Source organism: Diabrotica undecimpunctata, chromosome 6, assembly GCF_040954645.1.
Source record: "Diabrotica undecimpunctata isolate CICGRU chromosome 6, icDiaUnde3, whole genome shotgun sequence".
Taxonomy (NCBI): domain Eukaryota; kingdom Metazoa; phylum Arthropoda; class Insecta; order Coleoptera; family Chrysomelidae; genus Diabrotica; species Diabrotica undecimpunctata.
The window spans coordinates 42,186,115-42,205,993 of record NC_092808.1 but is presented as its reverse complement, the minus strand read 5'-3'; the positions used below and the strand labels follow the sequence as shown (position 1 = coordinate 42,205,993).

Below are 19,879 nucleotides of genomic sequence, written 5' to 3'. Positions count from 1 at the left end.
AGATGATTTTCTGGTAAATGAATTGATAAGTAAAAACATAGTAAACAGTTGTAAAAAACATTAATACAAAACCCCCTAAAACCATTTTGGTTTTTATGTTCAGTACACTTTTTTGTGCTAAGGTAAGTTAGGTTTATATAGTCAAATAAATGACAAAAAAATTAATATTAGTAAGCAATGAAATAAACAATGCATGTAAAACGAAGCACAAAATAAGTTAAACTTCTTTCTTAAGTGAGATCTCCATTACGTAAGTTGGCAACATCATAAACATTCTACTTTTCAAAGCAGCTGGCCATAGAGTTGTTTTAATTTACAACCTATTAGATTGTTTGGTCAAGACATTAGTCGTCTTTTTACGACATTCTTTTTGTCGTCTATTTTATCTAGGATTATTTTATAACCAGTTCAAAGGTTTCAAGAAATGTAATATTATAATTTCGAGTAAATATTCAAAATAATGTTGCTCGCGCATCTATCCATTGGGCGCGGAAGCATCTAACCTACTCCAAGTATCAAACTGTAGTCCTTATGGTTTCGACCTTGACCGCCTCTAAATTGGAGCCTTCGTAAACTCTTCGCCATTCATCTCTCTCTCTCTCTCTCTTTCTCTCTCTCTCTCTTACTTTCTCTCTTTCTCTCACACACTTTGTACGTCCAACAAACAAGACAAAAATTTTGTTTGAGTGATCTCTTGACGAGGTAAGCCAAAAAATTCGTTTTCTTTTATATATTTTCAAATAAATATTTTGTTTAGACCATTACCGGGAGCCCTAATAGTTGCTGGAACTAAGTTCATTGACCAGAGATTATCTAAATAGCAATGGATTTATGGTATGTGTTCTGAAACCTACAATATCCCGTTTGATTAACCACCAAATCCTATATATTTTTATAATGGATATTGTTTTCCTGCTGCCGATAGATTCAACGTTTATGCCAGCCTGACGACCTAGACGGTGAAAAATTATATCCTTCCAACACGTCACATCAACATTTGGATAATATAGGTTGTACCCATTTTATATTTTTTTTATTGAACAGTGAAGATTATCTATAAACTAAATAACAGTGAAGTAATTTATTATTGATTTTTCAATTACAATAAATATCTACATTCTACCTAATATACAAATATATTTTTGACGTGACAACGTCTTAAATTAGGTTGTGGCTCGGAGTCATTCATGAAAAAGTGTAACGCCCGCTCACGTCTGTTACAGTGTGTCGCCGAACGAGAGAGAGGCCCGCCGGACTGGCGAATGCCTTGCGTCTCTCTCCCACTCAAACATGATCGGTCCGCTGCGCGCACAGCACTAGAGAATTAGGCGCGTTGAATCGGTGCGTGCTTCCGTGCTTGTGTCTCTGTCTGTCTCGAGCGTTCTTGGCGTTCAAGACACATTACAGCAGAAACACTTCCTTTCATTTCATATTTCTCCTATCATCGTCCTATCCTCAACAAAATCACTCAAATAGAAATTAGTTAAGTTTAAGTTTACATGTACAATGTTTTAGTAAACAAAATATATTTCTATAGTTAAAATTTGTGCAATTCTTATTTTCATTCAATTCCTTGTTCCCATTGTGCAATTTAATAATATTCATATCAATAAATATTCTACCGAGAAAAAGACGTTGTCACGTAAAATCTTCGCCCGTAAAACCGACTTTACAGGCAACCGATTTTTTTTTTATGTGAACGAATTTCGAAATTTGGGATAGAGTTTAATTTTATTTTCATATATTTCTCATTCATAATCTAATGCCAAGAAACAAACACAGACTTGTTTATTTCTTTCCTGGGATGACGTAACTTTTTAACGTAGGATCTTTTAATAACGTTTGGTTCTTTATAAAATATTAAAAGGTTAGTTTTGTTTTCAATTTTTCATTTTATTTCTTTGTCTGAGCTCATTTTATTAGGAAAATTAACCATTAAGGAATGACGCCCAATTCATTTAAGTTTTAAAGATAATATAAACGGCTTCAAAATAATTTTTGAAATTCCCCATTCAAACTCTCCGACATGAGCAGAATCAGCAGGTCTAGATTGTTTGTGTTTTCAAGTAAATAGTTTGCTAACGTTACAATTTATCTGAAGGCACTATGTTCTAGTTTATAATATATTGTAGTGTAGATATTGTAGCCTTCTTTAAAATTTTTAACATATTTGTTTAAATAACACTTCTTTGTTTCAAGAATAAAATATTATTTGTATTTATAATATCATGTTGTTTATTTTACAAACATCGTGTATTCGCTGTCCTCCATCAGTAGATTGTCTAACGGACAACTTCTATCTAATGTGAAATATCAAACAAATGGTACACCCCAAGGCTCAGTAATCAGCCTGACGCTTTTCCTTATAGCTATCAATGATATAATTAAATCAATGAACAAACCCATTTAAGCGAGATTGTACGCGGATGATCTTATAATATTCTTAAACGGAAACAATATACAGAGTATGGCCAAATTATTACAAGATCAACTCGATAAATTTATAGCATGGTCTAAAAGGAGTGGTTTTCAATTTGCTTGATCTAAAATTCCCTGCATCATATTCTCAAAGAGACCAAAACAGATAAATGAAATACCTACTTTGAAACTTGAGGGTCAGACACTAGAATATGTAAATACAATTAAATATCTAGGTCTAATATTTGATCAAGCTCTAACCTGGAAGGACCACATCAAATATATATCAGCTATTATGCCAAACAAGAATAAACCTCTTAAAATGTCTTTCTCGTACGAACTGGGGAGCAAACAAAAAGTTTTAGACACCATTCAAAATAACGCTATCCCTATCTTAAGTTTTCAAGCCGAATTCGGTGAACTACCATAAGATTTAAGAAGACAGGAATTAATGCTCTCATATGCATCGAAGCGGTACTCTTTACAATATCACCAAACCATTCGCTGCTCGAATATCCAGCACGCAAAAACCCACATTCCCTTTTACGAAAGATGCAGAAGAATCATAAATGAATTAAACATTAAAGTCCCCGAAATCTATCCTAGCAAGATGACAACTTCTCCTCCTTGGCTAATGTCTTCTCCGTACATAAATTTGGATCTATTATCAGAAAATAAGAAAGAAAGCAATCGTCATCTAATTAAATCTCAAACCTTAATTTCTCAATTTTCTTCCTTCAAACATTTATTCACAGATGGATCTAAAACAGAACGTTGTGTAGTATCTGCCTTTGTAACAAAGGATGAAATAAAGAAATAAAAACTAGCGGAGACTAATACTATTTTAACAAGACAACTTTTTGCAATATATAAAGCCATATGACATGTTACAAAATGTCCTAAAACTAACTTCTTAATAATTACTGACTCACTAGGTTCTCTAGAAATCATCTCAAAAATCTATTCTTCCCATACTGTGGCCAAACTCATTAGACAAGTATTGCATATGCATAACCCAAACCTTAGAGAACACAACTATTGAATTCTATCCAAAAACTCCAGCGACAGATCTCAAATCATATTTCCACAGCAAAATAGTTAACATATAGAATAGCAGATGGTGTAAAAAACAGGCAAAATTACTTGAGATAAAACCAGTATTTCAACCATGGTCTGATAGTTCCACCAATCGTTTTTCTCAGGTTATAATCACACGACTGCGGCTTGGTTATAGTCGTCTTTCGCATGGACATCTGATGACAAGGGATCCACAACCGGAGTGTTATGCTTGCAGGACCCCGCTAACAATAAAACACCTTCTAGTGGAGTACCCATTACACAGTGGGGAAAGATGTAAATTCGGAATCCCGGAGAATTTGAGAGAACTATTCTTAAAGTGCGGTGCCAAAGTGATTATGCAATCTCTAAAAGCAATAAACTATTTATACAAAGTTTAATTGTTACACTGTTCAATTATTGTTAACACTTTTTCTTTTTCAATAATAGCCTTACAGCCTGATGCGAGTTTGTAAATGAAACAAAAGAAAATCTAAATACGGTGTAGTGTCGCAGTTAGGACCAGCGACATATTATCACAAGTTATTATAAATTTTTATAAACTATTACAAAGTTGTTTTAATTATATTTTTATAACTAGGTGAAACCACACAATTTTTTTATTAAGGGCAATCAAATTAAAAAAAATGGTATATCTTTATATATACCAAATTTTGTCAAAGCATCGTGTAAAACATTGGAAAACAAAGTTTTGCATAAGCATCGGGGTTTTAAAAAGTACCAAAAGCAAAAAAAAAAGATACGCACCGTTCGCGTCATAAAAAACTGGTACAACTCTTATAACCAAAAACTGTGTTTTTTAGGTTGTGTACGTTGGTCTTGTCACATGTGTCATTCTAATTTCTAGGGCACTGTTGCCAGTTCAACGAAAATATATGAAACCAGCTAAAAGCAGGGCTGTCCGACAGACCGCCAGTTTTGAGTATACTAAAAATTAAAACATTATCGAACATTCTCTATCAGTCAGTCACATTTATTTAAACATGAATCCTAAAAAATTCTCGTATTACTATTGTAATTTTCCATAATCTCAATTAAGTACCCACACATTGATTTGTGTTTTATTATAATTTATGAAAATATTTCAATTCAAAAATAATGATAGATAATCAATCTAGACATAACTTTAAATTATTTTAATAAAACACTTCAGTGATCAGTGAGATATTGGATTGTAAATGTCACGTTTTGAAAAGCGTTTTTTCGTCCCGGATATTTTATAGCTTACAATACGTAGGATAAAGTATAATGTTAGTTTTTCACATTTATTGTTTTTGTAATAAATAATAATTTAATTTTGGTAGTTTGCCTGTTACTAAACTTATTGACACAAAATACAACTCGTATTCGGTAGGTAATTGAAGTATAAAATTACAGTATATGCATTCCAATGTTCCCTGTGCCAATACCCTAGCTAAACTCTATCTTTAAATTTATTAGATACGGTTTTTTGTTGTTAATGATAAAAATAATACCTATCTAAAAACTTTGTGCATTTTTGAACGTTATTTTTTATATATTTAGATTTTGTAATTTCGTTATCTGTAATGGCAACAACGAATTGATTCATGGACCATTGTGTCCAGTCTGAACACAGGTTTACATTGAGAAAAAAAAGTGTACCAGTTTTATATGACGGGAAGTGTACATAAATTAAAAAATATTTATATATTATACTAGAGAAACATCCATTTTTTAATTATTCAAAAGAAATTATTACAGACATATTTTTATCTCTCTCTCTCTTGTCGTTTCCTCATTGCTGAGGATCGTGATTTCCTACAATGCGGGCTGTCAATTCTCTCCATCTCTTGCGATTTTGGGTTGCTCTCATGGACTCGGAAATCGTCTCTCCAGTGGCTTTCTGTACTTGATCTGACCATCGGATAGGTGAGCGTCCTCTGCCTCTACGTCCTTCTACGTTTCCGCATACAATTAATCTTTCTAAGTTGTCATTGTCTCTTCTCGCAATGTGGCCAAAAAACTTTAAAACATTTGCAAGACACTGAGAGGAGAGTCTGGTCTGAATGTTTAGCTCTTCGAGAATCGACTGATTGGATCTGTGCTCCGTCCACGAGACGCGTAGCATTCGTCTCCAGCACCACATTTCGAATGTGTCAATCCTTTTCCCAATATTCTTATACCAATTTTAAATTTGGTGATGAATTATTTAACTAATTCAAAACTAATATTGTTTTTTATATTATATAAAAATAAACTATTTTTGCTGGGCAAATTAAGAATTTAATTATAAATAAAGTGTCTAACTAATAATGTTATTTCCGTCTTTCTTATTAGTTTTTCATAGCCTCACGCAGCAACCGTATATTTTGATCAAGATATAACAGGAAAAAAAAGCGCGTGATAACCATTATAAAATATCCCGTGTTGCTAAAATAATAAAGTTATTGACAGTTTTTTGATTTATTAGACAAAAGTAAATCAATATCCAGTGCTAATATATCAGAGCAGGGATTTTTATATGGGGGCGCTGAAAACGGAAACTGATAGACCAGGGAGTTAAGGTACCAAAAGCAGTTCAAAAGATTAAATTTTATCGAGCATACCCTTGTTTCTTGTATAAAAATATGTTTATTTATTTTAAACCCCAATTTAATATCTTTGCATTTTCTCTATAATTTTCTTCGGTAACTCAATTTTTTTAACGATCTTTTACACTCTCCTGGCAAACCAAAACCGGAGATTCTTCAGATACTTTTAAGACAATTTAACCCAATTTATATAGTCCAAAAATGCTTCCTAAGGAAGCTGAAGATCTTTAAAGATGACTTCTTGTCAATCGATAAATTTTTTTAAATACCTCCAGAACGTTTCTATTTAGAATAACGAAAATTGGTAAAATATTTATCTTCCAGAAGTAAATCCATTCTATTAATTGCCAATTTCTAGTACCAGTCATAAGCATCCGTTTTGTGTAGGTCAAAATGGTTATTTTAATGCATATCTTTTTTGTTTTTACCATTTAAGCATTCCTGATACTAGATTGTTAGATTTTCAGGTATTCTAGTAACAAAAAATACTTTATTTTAAGTCGGTGGGACACACGTTTTTGAGAAAAATCGATTTGAAAATTTTTCGTTTTATCGTCATGAAAATTAAATTTTTTTTTGGCATGGAACTATAAACATTGAAGTTTTTCTTTTGGTTTTTACTTTGCAGCATTTAAACACAACAATTTCAATTCAACAAAAATAGATTTTACTAATGAAGAATACCTAATATCATCATCATCTGTCACATTACAGCTCGTTATGAGCCAAATCCTTCTTCAGATCAATCTTCCATTCGCCCCTGTCTCTGGCAACTCTACTCCATGCTTTAACTCCTATGGATTTTAGATCATTCTCTATGTTATCTTAATACCTAAGTTTTGGTCTTCCTCTGGCTCGTCTTCCCACTGGTCTTCTTCGGTCAAAAATTTTTCTGATCGTTACATCTTCATCTCCTCCTAGCCATCGAAGGCGTGCTAATTTAATACATTTTACAACGTCAGGTTCCACAAAACTTCTATATACCTAAAAGTTGTAGCGCCTACGCCTAAACCCCGTTCTTGGATTCCTCCATATATTTTCCTTAGATTTTTCTCTAGAAACGTTTAAGCCATTCTTGGTCGTTCTGTGTAAGTGACCACGTTTCAGACCAGTATGTTAACACTGACCTTATTAGTGTTTTATATATTTTTTTTTTTTTTTTTTTTGGACTGAGGTGGAAAGATTCGTAATCGACTAGGGAAGGTGTCCCTACTACTGTTGGATTCAACCAAAGGACCAGAGACATACGCCGACGGCACGATGTCAAAAACTATATGACAGAGGGCCCCCTTCGGACATCCCTGCCAGGTCGCCTACCAACTAAAGCCACCCCCTCTTCGACCCGTGGTATCCCTGGACGAGTTCATTAGCGAACGAAACATGGGGATACCACGCGCAGACTGGGTTAAAGGTGCCCTTAGGGCTATTTATTTTAGTTACAGCACTTACCTAAAAGCAGTAAGCGTGTAGGAAAGGAGACCTAGTTTCCAAGCGGATAAACTTGTGAGCTTAAAAAAGGGGGGTTGCCGTAGAGGGTAATATTTGGTACATTTTTGTACAGAAAAGAAAATATATATAGTTTTATATATAGTAACTTTAATTTTTCTGGGTAGTTTTGAGGCCATATGTTTTCTCAAACCATAATACACTTATTGGCAAGCACTATTCTTCTTTAAATTTCTTCGCTGACATTGTTGTCTTTGGTAAGCAGCGAGCCCAGGTAGACAAAGGTGTCCACACCTTCCAGTTCCAGATCATCAATTAATAGTCTATGTATCTGGTTGCCTGATCTAGTACAATACATATACTTGATTTTCTGTGCGTTTATTTTTAATCCCATTCTCAGTGCAGACGCCCTTAGTGATCGAAATGCTTTGATCAGAGATTCTGTGAACCTAGCAATATTGTCTATGTCATCTACATATCCGACCAATTGTACAGATTTATTAAAGATGGTGCCATTCGTATTAATATGGCACTCTCGAATTACTTTTTCTAGTGCAAGGTTAAATAAGAGACACGACAGTCCATCTCCCTGTCTCAGTCCATTTTTACAATGGAAGTGTCTTCAAAAGTCGTTTTGGATTCTGACTACACTCTCTACGCCTGTGAGTGTAAGTTCCGTTAGTTGAACAAGATCAATGACAAAAACCATATTTTGTCAAAACTGATTTTTATTAACAAAGCTACTTTGTATTTGTTCAATTTTCGAATATTACCTTATGATTTTATAAATAAATAATTTTTTAGTTGAAATTGTGTTTCTTATTTACATTTTATGTTTGTCTTTAAATATATGCCTAATCTATAAGTGATCTCCAAAAATCTGTCCCCTTCTCTATAACATAGGTGTGCATCGAATTTTTTCACCTGCGTGTATAAATAAAGTCTTCTTGGTGTTATTTTGTCACCTAAACCAGTAGCTACGTGGTAATGAACATGGCTCGAAGCTATTTTTTACTTTGAACACTGCAATGATATAAAATGAGTAATTCTCAATGAGTCAAAATTTGATATTTATATTTTCGAAACCATTCTAGAATTATGGTCAATTAATTAAAAAAAAATGAAATATATTTTTGTCAATAATGAAGGTTTTTCGTATTTATTTAATGAATCTAAAGTTTTGAATGAGACATTTCCCGAGGAATTACAAATTGGGCCAGATTTATTATGGTAGAATTAAACGGACATTTATTCAACAAATTAGGATGGCGATCTTGCTACCAGTTATAGAGTAGCAAGTAATGTAATTACTTTTACTACTAATGAATTAAGAACACAAGCAGTTTAAACAATACGTAGTTTAATAATTAAATGTTACCACAACTAAGTTAATATCTAGCCAAAGTTTTAGCGCAAGTTCTTTTATTGAAACCGCCAATCACTGTCCACATTACACTAGCGACACACTACACGCGCACTAATACAGATTAAAATGTTAATAATAATTATCACTTCAACTAAGGATGTTTTCTTCAATATTAGAATACTTGATTAGGAATGATCGTTCAGCTTTTAACTATAAGCTATAACGGTAACAATAAATAATATGCGAGAGTTCAAACTCTAAACAAAAAGCGTCCAGCTCAGCTGGGATACAATTTTATACTGATTACTTAAAATTCTGATTTTCAATGCCTGACTATTAACAAGGGATTTGCGGGGGACGGGGGACAACTTCATTATTTCTATACAGAGGTAGGTAAAACCCACCTTTTGAATTCTTTTAAACAGAGAAATTTTGGGAATTGTTCGGAGAAAGTTAATCTGTGGGTAAAAATATCTTTTGAATACATTTTCGGCTTTCATGAGAATTTGCTGGAGAATTTACCTAGGTATAATTTAAGACGTGTAAGTTAGTTGCTACCAGTGGCGTAGCATCACTTGGATACATTTTTTACAGAAATTTATTTATATTATACTCCCTGAAATATGTTTCAATTACGTCTGTCGATGTAGAATGTTCATGTTTAATGTTCAAATTAATTTTATCTGTTCGAAGACATAGTTATCGACATAAGACCGAAAATATTAAAAAGCATTTAGTTGTAGCTATTAATGATACAATTTAAAGTGGTTACAATGTTTAATTATTAATTAATAATTATGCAGTTATTAATTTATTGTTTTTTATCGATAAATTGATTGATTTATTAATTTTATGCTGTGTAAATATATCTGTGTTAATTTATTAATAAGTTTATTTACTTTGTATAAAAATAATAAGTTATTTGTCTGTATTGCCAATATCTTGCCTATATTTTTAATAACTCCAATTGCCTTGGAGCCAATGACTCCATTGAGTACAACAATCTGCCCATTGGGCATTAACCCAGATACTCCTAAAACCTTTTATCTCAAATTACCTTATTTGGTTTTCTTGATAAATGACGATATGGTCTAATCTATCATACCTTGACTCAAAATGTGTAAGTTGACTTTTTTTGACGGTCCGCGTTTAGCAATAATCCTGACGCTATGCATCTTCTGAATGCTAGGTGAATGCATTGTTCTCTGCCATATCAAGACAATGCGAAAATAAACAACTAAAGTACCATTTCTTGCTTCTGATACCTATTCTGTATAAGTTTATGTTTTGGTCTGCACGGTCTACTCCTCCCATATTTTCATTATATTATTTTATCATAAATAGCTGTGGGATGAGTATACTTTTCTTTTCTTCCTGCGAATATCTTTTCACCTGTAATTAGGTCCACAACTTCATCATCAATGAAAAGGTAAAATAACCGTAAAGGCCTGAGAAAAGTTTTTGGTTCACTTACAGGCTTTCAGTCGGAAAAATTAGGATCAATATTTTTTTTTCCAGGAATACTCTCTTTTTTTCTTCGGTTTAGGTTGTGGAGCACTTACACCAAAGCGAGACACATGCACAGACAACAGGAAGTTATCGTCACTATCAGAATCTTCAATTGTAGTATCTTCTGGACCCGAAGTAATAATATAATTCTGCCTTTCATTCTCAAACTTTGCACTAGCAAAAACAACTTCAGCTTGTACTCCTAATCCACTACCTGGAAGGTTATTTAGGTCAATGTGGTTTTTATTCCGGAATTCCGGAGGGAAGACAATAATACCATCAGGTAATGAAGATGGATCATCTAAGTGTTCAATGTCATCTAATAACTCATTGAAAGTCAAGAGTTTCGTCCAATAACTAAAAAGTTACAAAATGTTATGACTGAGTAGCATGTTATCCTACCGTATGTTACAACATACAGTCGTTATTCAGCATTATTTTTCCCAGAAAAAAGAATAAATATTGATAACAGTAATAACTATAGTAAAATATAATCCAAAACGAAAGTAAATGTTAAAACTTTCTGAAAAAATAATACCATAGTATCCTCAAAATACTTACTTCCTTTTATCCATTTTGTATATACCACGTGCGCTAATATTTATTGCAAATTTTCGACACCTTACTTAGCTAAACATCGACTGCAGATAAATGCAAACAACTACTGATGCATATTTAAAAAGCAGGCTACGTTGTGACATCTAGTGAATAATAGTAAAAGTCGAATTATACACGAATTTGTAATGCGTATGTTTTAACGGACACTAGGAGTATCTGGGTTAAGTATTTAGTATGGTAAAAATTGCAGACATGTAGAGAGTTACTCCAGTGAGTAACCTCTTTACAATTCTAAAATTAAAATTTTATTAGTTTGAATAAACTTATTATGTTCAGTTGGACAAGTCGGACGGCAATTGCCGTTTTAGTCTACGCACTTCAAAGACGTTCCGCACATTAGTTAGTCGAGCAAACTCGTTAGGATGCATTAGCACTCGTTCAAAGTATTTAGCACTAAAACGTTGTATGGCTTGTTTCACGGATTCTAGGGGGATGTCGTATTGAATCACCTCGTTGGATACATAGTATGGCGCATTGACTATGGTACGCAGCACATTGTTTTGGAATCTCTGTAAGATGTTTGTATTGGAGACGCTAGCAGTGCCCCATAGCTAATTCTCATAAGTCCATATGGGCTTGAGGATTGACTTGTAGAGTAAAATTTTGTTACCCAAAGATAGTTTTGAATTGCCTCCAATGATCCAATACATATTTCTTAATTTAAGTCCAAGTTGTTTTCGTTTGTTAAAAATATGTGTTTTCCAAGTTAGACGGCGATCCAAGTGCATGCCAAGATATTTAGCGTCCTCGGATTGAGGAATTAGACAATTATCAATATATACAGGGGGGCGTGTTTCTCTACGTAGCGTGAATGTAACATGTCTTGACTTAGTTCCATTAGATTTGATGCGCCATAATTTCATCCATTGCTGAATTCTATTTGGGTTTGATTGAAGATTTCTTGATGCTGTTAATGGATCTGTGTGGGATGCCAGGATAGCAGTGTCATCTGCATACGTTGCAATAGTAGTTGTACTAGATGTTGTAATGTCCGCTGTGTATAAAAGATATATAATTGGGCCGAGAACGCTGCCTTGTGGGATGCCTGAGTGAATAGGATATATCTTAGTGTGCTCGGTACCGTGCTTCACCAGGAAGTGTCTATTTTCTATGTAGGATTTTAAGAGCTGGAAGTAAGGATGGGGTAGGAGCTTCTTTAATTTTATTTGTAGTTAGTCCTATGTGCCATACTTTGTCAAAAGCCTGAGATATGTCAAGGAAAGCAGCAGAACAGTATCTTTTGACGTTAAATCCTTGTTTTTTTGGTTGAATAGCCTATGCACTTGTTCTATGGTTCCGTGTTTGTCTCGGAAACCAAATTGATGTTCTGGAATTATTTTATGTTCGTCTATTATTGTTTTTAACCTTTTTAGGTATATTTTTTCAAAGACTTTGCTAATCAAAGGCAAAAGGATTATAGACCGGTATGAAGAATCTTGCCTATATGTTAATATTTGTGTATTTTTAATAAAAATTTTTTCCTATATAGGCCCCTATTTTTTCAATATTCTATATCTGAGCTGTTTATTATTAATAACTGTACATTTATTTGTTTTGACAATACTTTAAATATTAAATGGTTTTATACTCTCATTCAGTCAAAAGTAAATATTTTTATAAAAGTAAAGATTAATCCCAGTATATAAGAAACATTTAAATATAATTTTACTTACGGTTTGTATGAAAATCATTAGGTTGGCTCGAATAGTGGTTGAGTTTTCCTACAACAAAAATATGTGTAAACATTTCTCTTAAATTCTAACACAATATTTTTATGTTGTAATATACAATAGTAAATAACTTACTGGGATAGTCAAAATAACCAGAAAAAAAGCCACGGACATTTTTATTGTAACTTTATATAACTATTAAAAAAATCTTTTTAAAATTGATATAGAAGAGTTCAATATTCACTCCGAAATATCGACAAATTATTTATCATAGTCTTCTCCCGAAACAATATTCTTATGAACTTTTTCTCAATTCAGGAAATGTGTCGACGTTTGAACTTGAGTTAAAATTCCTAATACACAATTTTACTTATTAAGATTGCTGATTGATTATTTTTAACAGCCACCGTAACACAATTAGCTGATGTAATATGCTCTTTTGTAAAATGAGATAACAAAATATTATCCCCTTTTGACGTCACGAATGTCTCCTATTAACTAGCATATTTTATAAAAATTAACTACAATTATATATTACCCCTTAAATAATTATTTAATTTTCTATAAGATATAAAAGATATTCTCCCATCCTTAAGACATGTTTTCTGTAACGAGTACCACGTATAAATACGTTCAAATTTTGAATACGCAGATTGAAAATACGAAAGAAACCGTTTAAATTTTCAATAAATAGCACAATACAAAAATCTCAGTAAAGATAATTTAGTTAGGTAAGATGTAGCTGGCAACAAAAGGATTTCCTAGGAAACGAGAAGACATTTTAAATAGTGTTCAAACTGTGCAGCGAATAAGTGAAGCAGTAAGTGGTGCCAGCGCTTGTGTTTAGAAGCAGACATTAAAAAATGGTTCAAAGATATAAAAAGTCATTTTGTTTCCAAAAATTTAATCATTAACCTTCCGCCGGTAACGTGAATTCTTCTAACATAGTTGGTAACGTTGGTCTACGACACCGACATTTTTAAAAATGAATATCTTAGGTTGTGATTTTCTGTTAATATTTTGATGTGACTAAATATTTAATATAACTATATTTAAATAACAATATAGTAAAAAATGATCAATATTTATTTATTTTCGAGAAAATAATGCACATTAAAAAAATTATATTCTTTTAGGTACTAACATAATTGACAAACCATTTACAAAAACATGTCAAGTTTTTGAATAAAAAATATCAACAAACATAAAGACAAGGGCTAAAATGTCACAAAAAAAAAATTATTCAGCAGATGTCCAACATAAACTGAAACTATTGTCCATTTGCTTTCTGATTTTCTTTTACACTGCACACAACGCATAGTCCGCTTAAATGTTCCAAACACATAATATTTGCCACACTGCCTACAAAGAAACCGAGTTTTGCGGTTTTTCTTACTACTGCAGAACGTACATCTTTCATACACATTATTCTGGATAGGTTGATTTCTTGTCTGCATACCACAAATTTCCACTAACCTCATACGAATTGTCCTTGGAATATTTTGTTCTAGGGCTCGTCTGCGAATATGTTCGTCAATAAGTTGAAAACCTAAGTCTTCCAAAAACTTTCGTCTTGAAATGCGTGTGTCTGTATTCGATTTGTATATAATGTAGGAATTTATCCCAGCGACATTCAAACAACTGTAAAAAATGACCATTGGCCAGCGACGGGTTGCTCTAGCGCAATTGTATGCCGCGCTGAGTTTGTCCACGACATCCACGCCTCATATAGTCTTATTATGTTCTATGATTATTTCTGGTTTACCTGTTGAATTATCAATGTTGTCGTCGTAATGCATAGTAGATATCACTAAAACATTTTTACCTTTTCGGGGTACATACGATACAAGGGTACACTTCTCTTGAAATGCGAACATACTGGTTTTTTCTGGCCCTTGTTGTGTTAGCACTAGAGGAATTTGAGGTTTATTTTTTCGTAACGTTCCTATAACAGTTAAAAGATGTTCACGTTGAAGTAATCGCGCGAGCTGAACATCATCATATAACGGGGGTCCTACGGCGATTGCCGCTTTCCGCATTCCAGCCTCCATCTTTTCCTATCTCTCCAATCTCCCTCTTCTAAGCCTCTAGATTGCATTGTTTTTGTAATTTCTCCTCTCCAGGAATTTGGTGGTCTTCCCCTTTTCCTTCTTTCTGGCGGAACATACATTAAGGCTTTCTTTGGCCACCGCTCCTCCTCCATTCTCATCACGTGACCATACCATTGTAATTGCCTTCCTTGTATTCTATCTGAAAGAGTATCTCTAATTCCTGTACGGTTTCGTATTTCCTTATTCCTGATTATTTCCATTCTCGATACTCGACATGACCTTCTAAGATAATCCATTTCCACAATGTCTACTTTATCTCGTTCATTCTTTGTCATCGTCCAACATTCGGCACCATATGTGGTAACTGGTTCTACAATTGCTCTGTATACGCGAAGTTTGGTATGCATCTTTATTTTATTAGACCACAGTAATGAATTCAGTATTCGGATGCATTTTTTTCCTTGGGTTATTCGGTTTTGTACATCTATCTTAACTCTGCCATCTGCTGATATGATACTTCCTAGATATTTATACTGGTCGCAGCCTTTTATGACTGCGTTTTCAAGCCTCAGTTCTGTGGTATTTCATTCAATTTTTAAATATTCTGTTTTGCTTATGTTTACAGTAAGCCCCCATTTGGCATATTCCTTAAATAATTTTCGATTCATATAATTTATATCTTCCTTATCGGTTGCAACCACCACCTGATCATCTGCAAACAACAATGTATACAGAGTTTCTTGTCCCACTTCGATGCCCATAAATCTACATTTATTTCTTCAATTCCTCAATACTTCTTGAACGTATATTTTAAAGAGTGTCGGTGACAAACAGCATCCTTGCTTTAGGCCTTTAGTGACTTTAAATTCATTTGAGGTTCTGGTTCCAATTTTTACACAACTAACTGCATTTTCGTACAATTTATATATCGCTCGGATATACGTCGAATCCAATCCGGACCTTTCGAGGACCTCAAACATTTTCTTTAACGGGACACTATCATATGCTTTCTCAAGGTCTATAAATACCAAATGGGTCTCTACTTCTTTCGACTCGCTTTTCAATTATTTGTCGTAGGATAAATATATTATCAAGGCAGGATCTCCCGGTACGAAAGTCGCTTTGTTGTTCAATATCTTGTATCTGTCTTTCAATCCTCTTCTTTAATCGTCTCCACACATATATTTATTGAAAAGGTCTACTATTAATTCTAAAAGTGCAGTCGGCCCATATTTAACCAGCTCTATGGGAATGTCTCCAGGCCCTGCGGCTTTTCCGTTTTTAACCTCATTTAAGGTTTCCGTCAATTCAGATAATGTTATTATAGGGATTTCCTGTCTTTCGTCTCTGTTGTCTATTAATTTCCTTATCTTCTTCCATCTGTACTCTACTCTATCCTCTTTTATCAGTTTCGTATAATATTCTTCCCATTCACTTAACTTTATGAGAGAAATGTTGTCTTCATTTTTCTCATTTTTTCTAAACTGCTTTAATGTTTTCCAAGCTTGTGCCACTTTTGTTCCACCCATAAATCTGTCCAGTTTATCACACTTAGCCTCCCAGTTTATATTTTTCGCCTTATCCACGTCTTTTTTAACTTCTCTATTCCATTTAGCGTATATTTCTCTGTCTTGAGGATCTTTGGATTGAAGCCATATGTGATATGTTTGTTTTTTCTTGAGAACTTTCTCTTCTAGTTCCGTTGACAACCATTCAGGTTTTCCTTTTTTCCGATTTTCAACTTTTCCCAGTGCTTCATTTGCCGCTTCATGAATATATTTTTTAATTACCTCATACAGACTTTCAGGGTCTAAGTCCTTTGCTTCTATATTTTTTATTTTCTGAGCTATTCTAATTTTATATAAGAACTTTGTCGAATCTTGTTTAAAGCTTTTCAAGTTATATTTTATGTTTTCTATGGTTGTTCCTATGTCTGTTACTTCATCATTTTTGTGACTTGATTGTTCTCTCTTAAATGTCACCATTACTTTTGCAATAATCATATGGTGGTCACTTCCACATTCTGACCCTCTAAACACCTTCACGTCCTTCGTTTTTAGTTTAGAATCTTTACGCTGAATGAAATACTAGTCAATTATTGATTTTAAATTCCTGGTAGGCTGCGTCCATGTAAATTTGTGTATATTCTTATGGTGCAAGAAACCATTTAATATTTTCAAAGAATGTGCCTCGCAAAAATCTATTAATCTTTGACCATTGTCGTTCAGAATGTCTTCTTCATATCTCCCTATTATTTCACTGTTGGAGCTCTTTCCAGTTCTTGCATTAAGATTACCTAAGATCCAAATTTCTTTCTTCTTATTAATTGTGGCTAGAACAGTTGTTAACTTGTTAAAGTATTCTTCCTTGCTGTCAACCCTTGAGTCATCCGTCGGTGCATATGTTCCAAGCTGAACGCTTGTAAAAAAATTATTCATGGTAACGTTCCTTCCCGTTTCCCAAATCGGTTCACACAGACGAGGTACAAGTGAAATCTTCTTCTTAAAGTGTCTATCCGTTCCGGATGTTGGCGATCATCACGACTATCTTTACTTTATTTATTGCAGCGCGGAACAGTTCAGTGGTAGTCGTGTTATACCACTTTCGTAAATTTTGAAGCCAGGAAATGCGTCTTCTTCCCGGTCCTCTCTTACCATTTACTTTCCCTTGGAGAATCAGCTGGAGAAGGCCGTAACGTTCTTGATTTCTCATTACATGTCCTAGATATTCCAACTTTTTAGTTTTGACAGTCATGAGAATTTCACATTCTTTCCCCATTCTACGCAGGAACTCCACATTAGTAACTGTCAACCCAGGATATACGTAAGATGCGCCTATAACACCACATTTCGAAAGCTTCGAGCCGATTCATAGATGCAACAGTCAGTGTCCATGCTTCCATTCCGTAGAGCAGAACTGTAAATATGTAGCAGTTCAATAGACGGCATTTTGTTTTTAATGATATGTCTCGACTGTTGAAAATGGTTCTCATTCTAAGGAATGCTGCTTTTGCTTTTATTATTCGCTGTTTAATTTCTGTTAAGTGGTCCCATTGGCTATTTAAATTGGTGCCTAGATATGTATATTGCTCGACTCTTTCGATATTCTGTTGGTTGATTGTAAGATGAGCGTTTAGTATTGGTTTTTTACTAATTGTCATAAATTCGGTGTGACAAACACATCAAATATGTCACAAGTGACATATTTGATGTATTATCAAAATATTTTCCTGCTGGCTGTCTACCAACATATACTTCCATTTTGGACGTATAATACATCTCAGCGTCTGCTAAAACATATATTTTTGTACCGTGTAACGATTTGGTTTATTCCGTATGTAAACCCTGAATAAACATTTTCCGCGAAAGGCTTCGAACTTTTCATCTATCGTAGTATATGCTAAAATATTGTAATGATTCGGTAGATTAGAATTAAAAGCTTCAAAAATCTCACATATCGCGGTCAATACATCCAATTCTTGCCTTTGTATTCTAATACTTTTGTCATCGAACAGAATGTGTCTTTAAATGAATTGGAACCTCTTTAGCGACATCGTAAGGCGATAAATCTCCATAGACATTCCATCTGTTCTAAATAAATCATCAGCATTCTGATTATTGCGTTTGTTAGGGCTAGATATGTACAACAGCACAAACAGAGCTTTTAATTATGTAAGATCAATTGGCCTAGCAGTTCTGTTATTATCTGTGGCATAGCGTTTCAATGCTATGAACTTATTGGTGTATTCTACTATTTTTTCTAGAATATCTGTAGTGAAAAAACATTCGCAAATCTCTTTTTTTACCAATTTTCGCCTAATATCATCTTTTGGTCCTGCCAAATTGGGTAGAACATTTTCAGTACGAGTTCTAACGTTACGATTAAATTCATGATGTTTCCTCCACCTTGTTTCATCTTTCTCAAACAAACATGGTATGCGTGGTATTACTTCTACTGGTACATGATTTTCGACATATTCTTTATCACAGAAATCATCATAAGTATATTTTTTGATGATACTACAGTAAACTACTTAGCGGAAGAAACGCAACGATATGCACAATTTGTAAAGCAAACTGACTTATGCATTACATCTGGAGAAATACGTTGTTTTGTAGGTACTCTCCTGCTATCGGGGTACAATCCATTACCATCGAAGATAATGTATTGGAATACCCATAATGATGTAAAGAACACTTTAGTTTTTAATTTCTAGATTTCTGCAAATTCAACGTTTTTTGCATTTCGCAAATAATACAAAGCCTAATGTTAGTGACAAAGTATGGAAAATTCAGCCATTGATTAACAGAATAAAAACAAAATGTCTTGAAAATTTTGTTCCAACAAAATGAGTCTATGATAAAGTATTATGGTTGTCATCAATGTAAACAATTTATACGAAATAAACAAAGCTGCTTTGGTTATAAAATGTGGTCGTTAAATACTTCTAATGGAAATCTGGTAAACTATGACATATACCAGGGAAGAAATCCACGTTCAAATGAACAATATGGTAAACATTTTGGCAAGTGTTCATCCCCTTTGGTGAGAATGCTTGAAGAAATAAATCAGCCAGATTTACACTACAACTTACACGTTGACAACCTATTCTCAGGACTTAATTTATTTAGTTAACTACGATTTTTGGGGTACGGCACAATTGAAATAAATCAGCCAGATTTACACTACAACTTACACGTTGAAAACCTATTCTCAGGACTTAATTTATTTAGTTAACTACGATTTTTGGGGTACGGCATAATTGATATAATAAGGGAAAACAAAATTCCACCTAGCTGTCCCTTGTAATAAAAGGAGTTTTCTAAAAGAAATCGTGGCCATTCACAACATGCAATAGAAAAAAACAGCGGTGTGTTACTGGTGCGATGGAAAAATAACTTTGTTGTTACAATGGCATCTACGAGTTGTGGTGGTTATACTAGCAAATTTTTTTTAATGGTGTTTGTCAGAATCTTGGCTATCTCCTGATTGACAATAATAATCTTTTGACTAAAAATGAGACTGGCGATTTTAATGTTATTTTTTTTACTCTGTGTTTGTCCAATTTTTTCAAAATTTAGATTGGGCTATTATTTTTATTTTTAGAGGATATGTATTGCCTCCACGAAGTTTTTCTACTTAATTTAATAGGGTGTCTAGATTTGGTGCAAG

The 19,879-nt window shown here is 33.6% G+C and overlaps 1 protein-coding gene across 1 annotated transcript; it reads right to left on the bottom strand.

The window, feature by feature from the left end:
• Positions 1-14,380: 14,380 nt before the first annotated feature.
• Positions 14,381-14,707, bottom strand: LOC140444310 (uncharacterized). The gene has a single exon (XM_072536059.1). The coding sequence runs from the start codon at positions 14,705-14,707 to the stop codon at positions 14,381-14,383; it is 327 nt and encodes a 108-aa protein (XP_072392160.1).
• Positions 14,708-19,879: the final 5,172 nt, after the last annotated feature.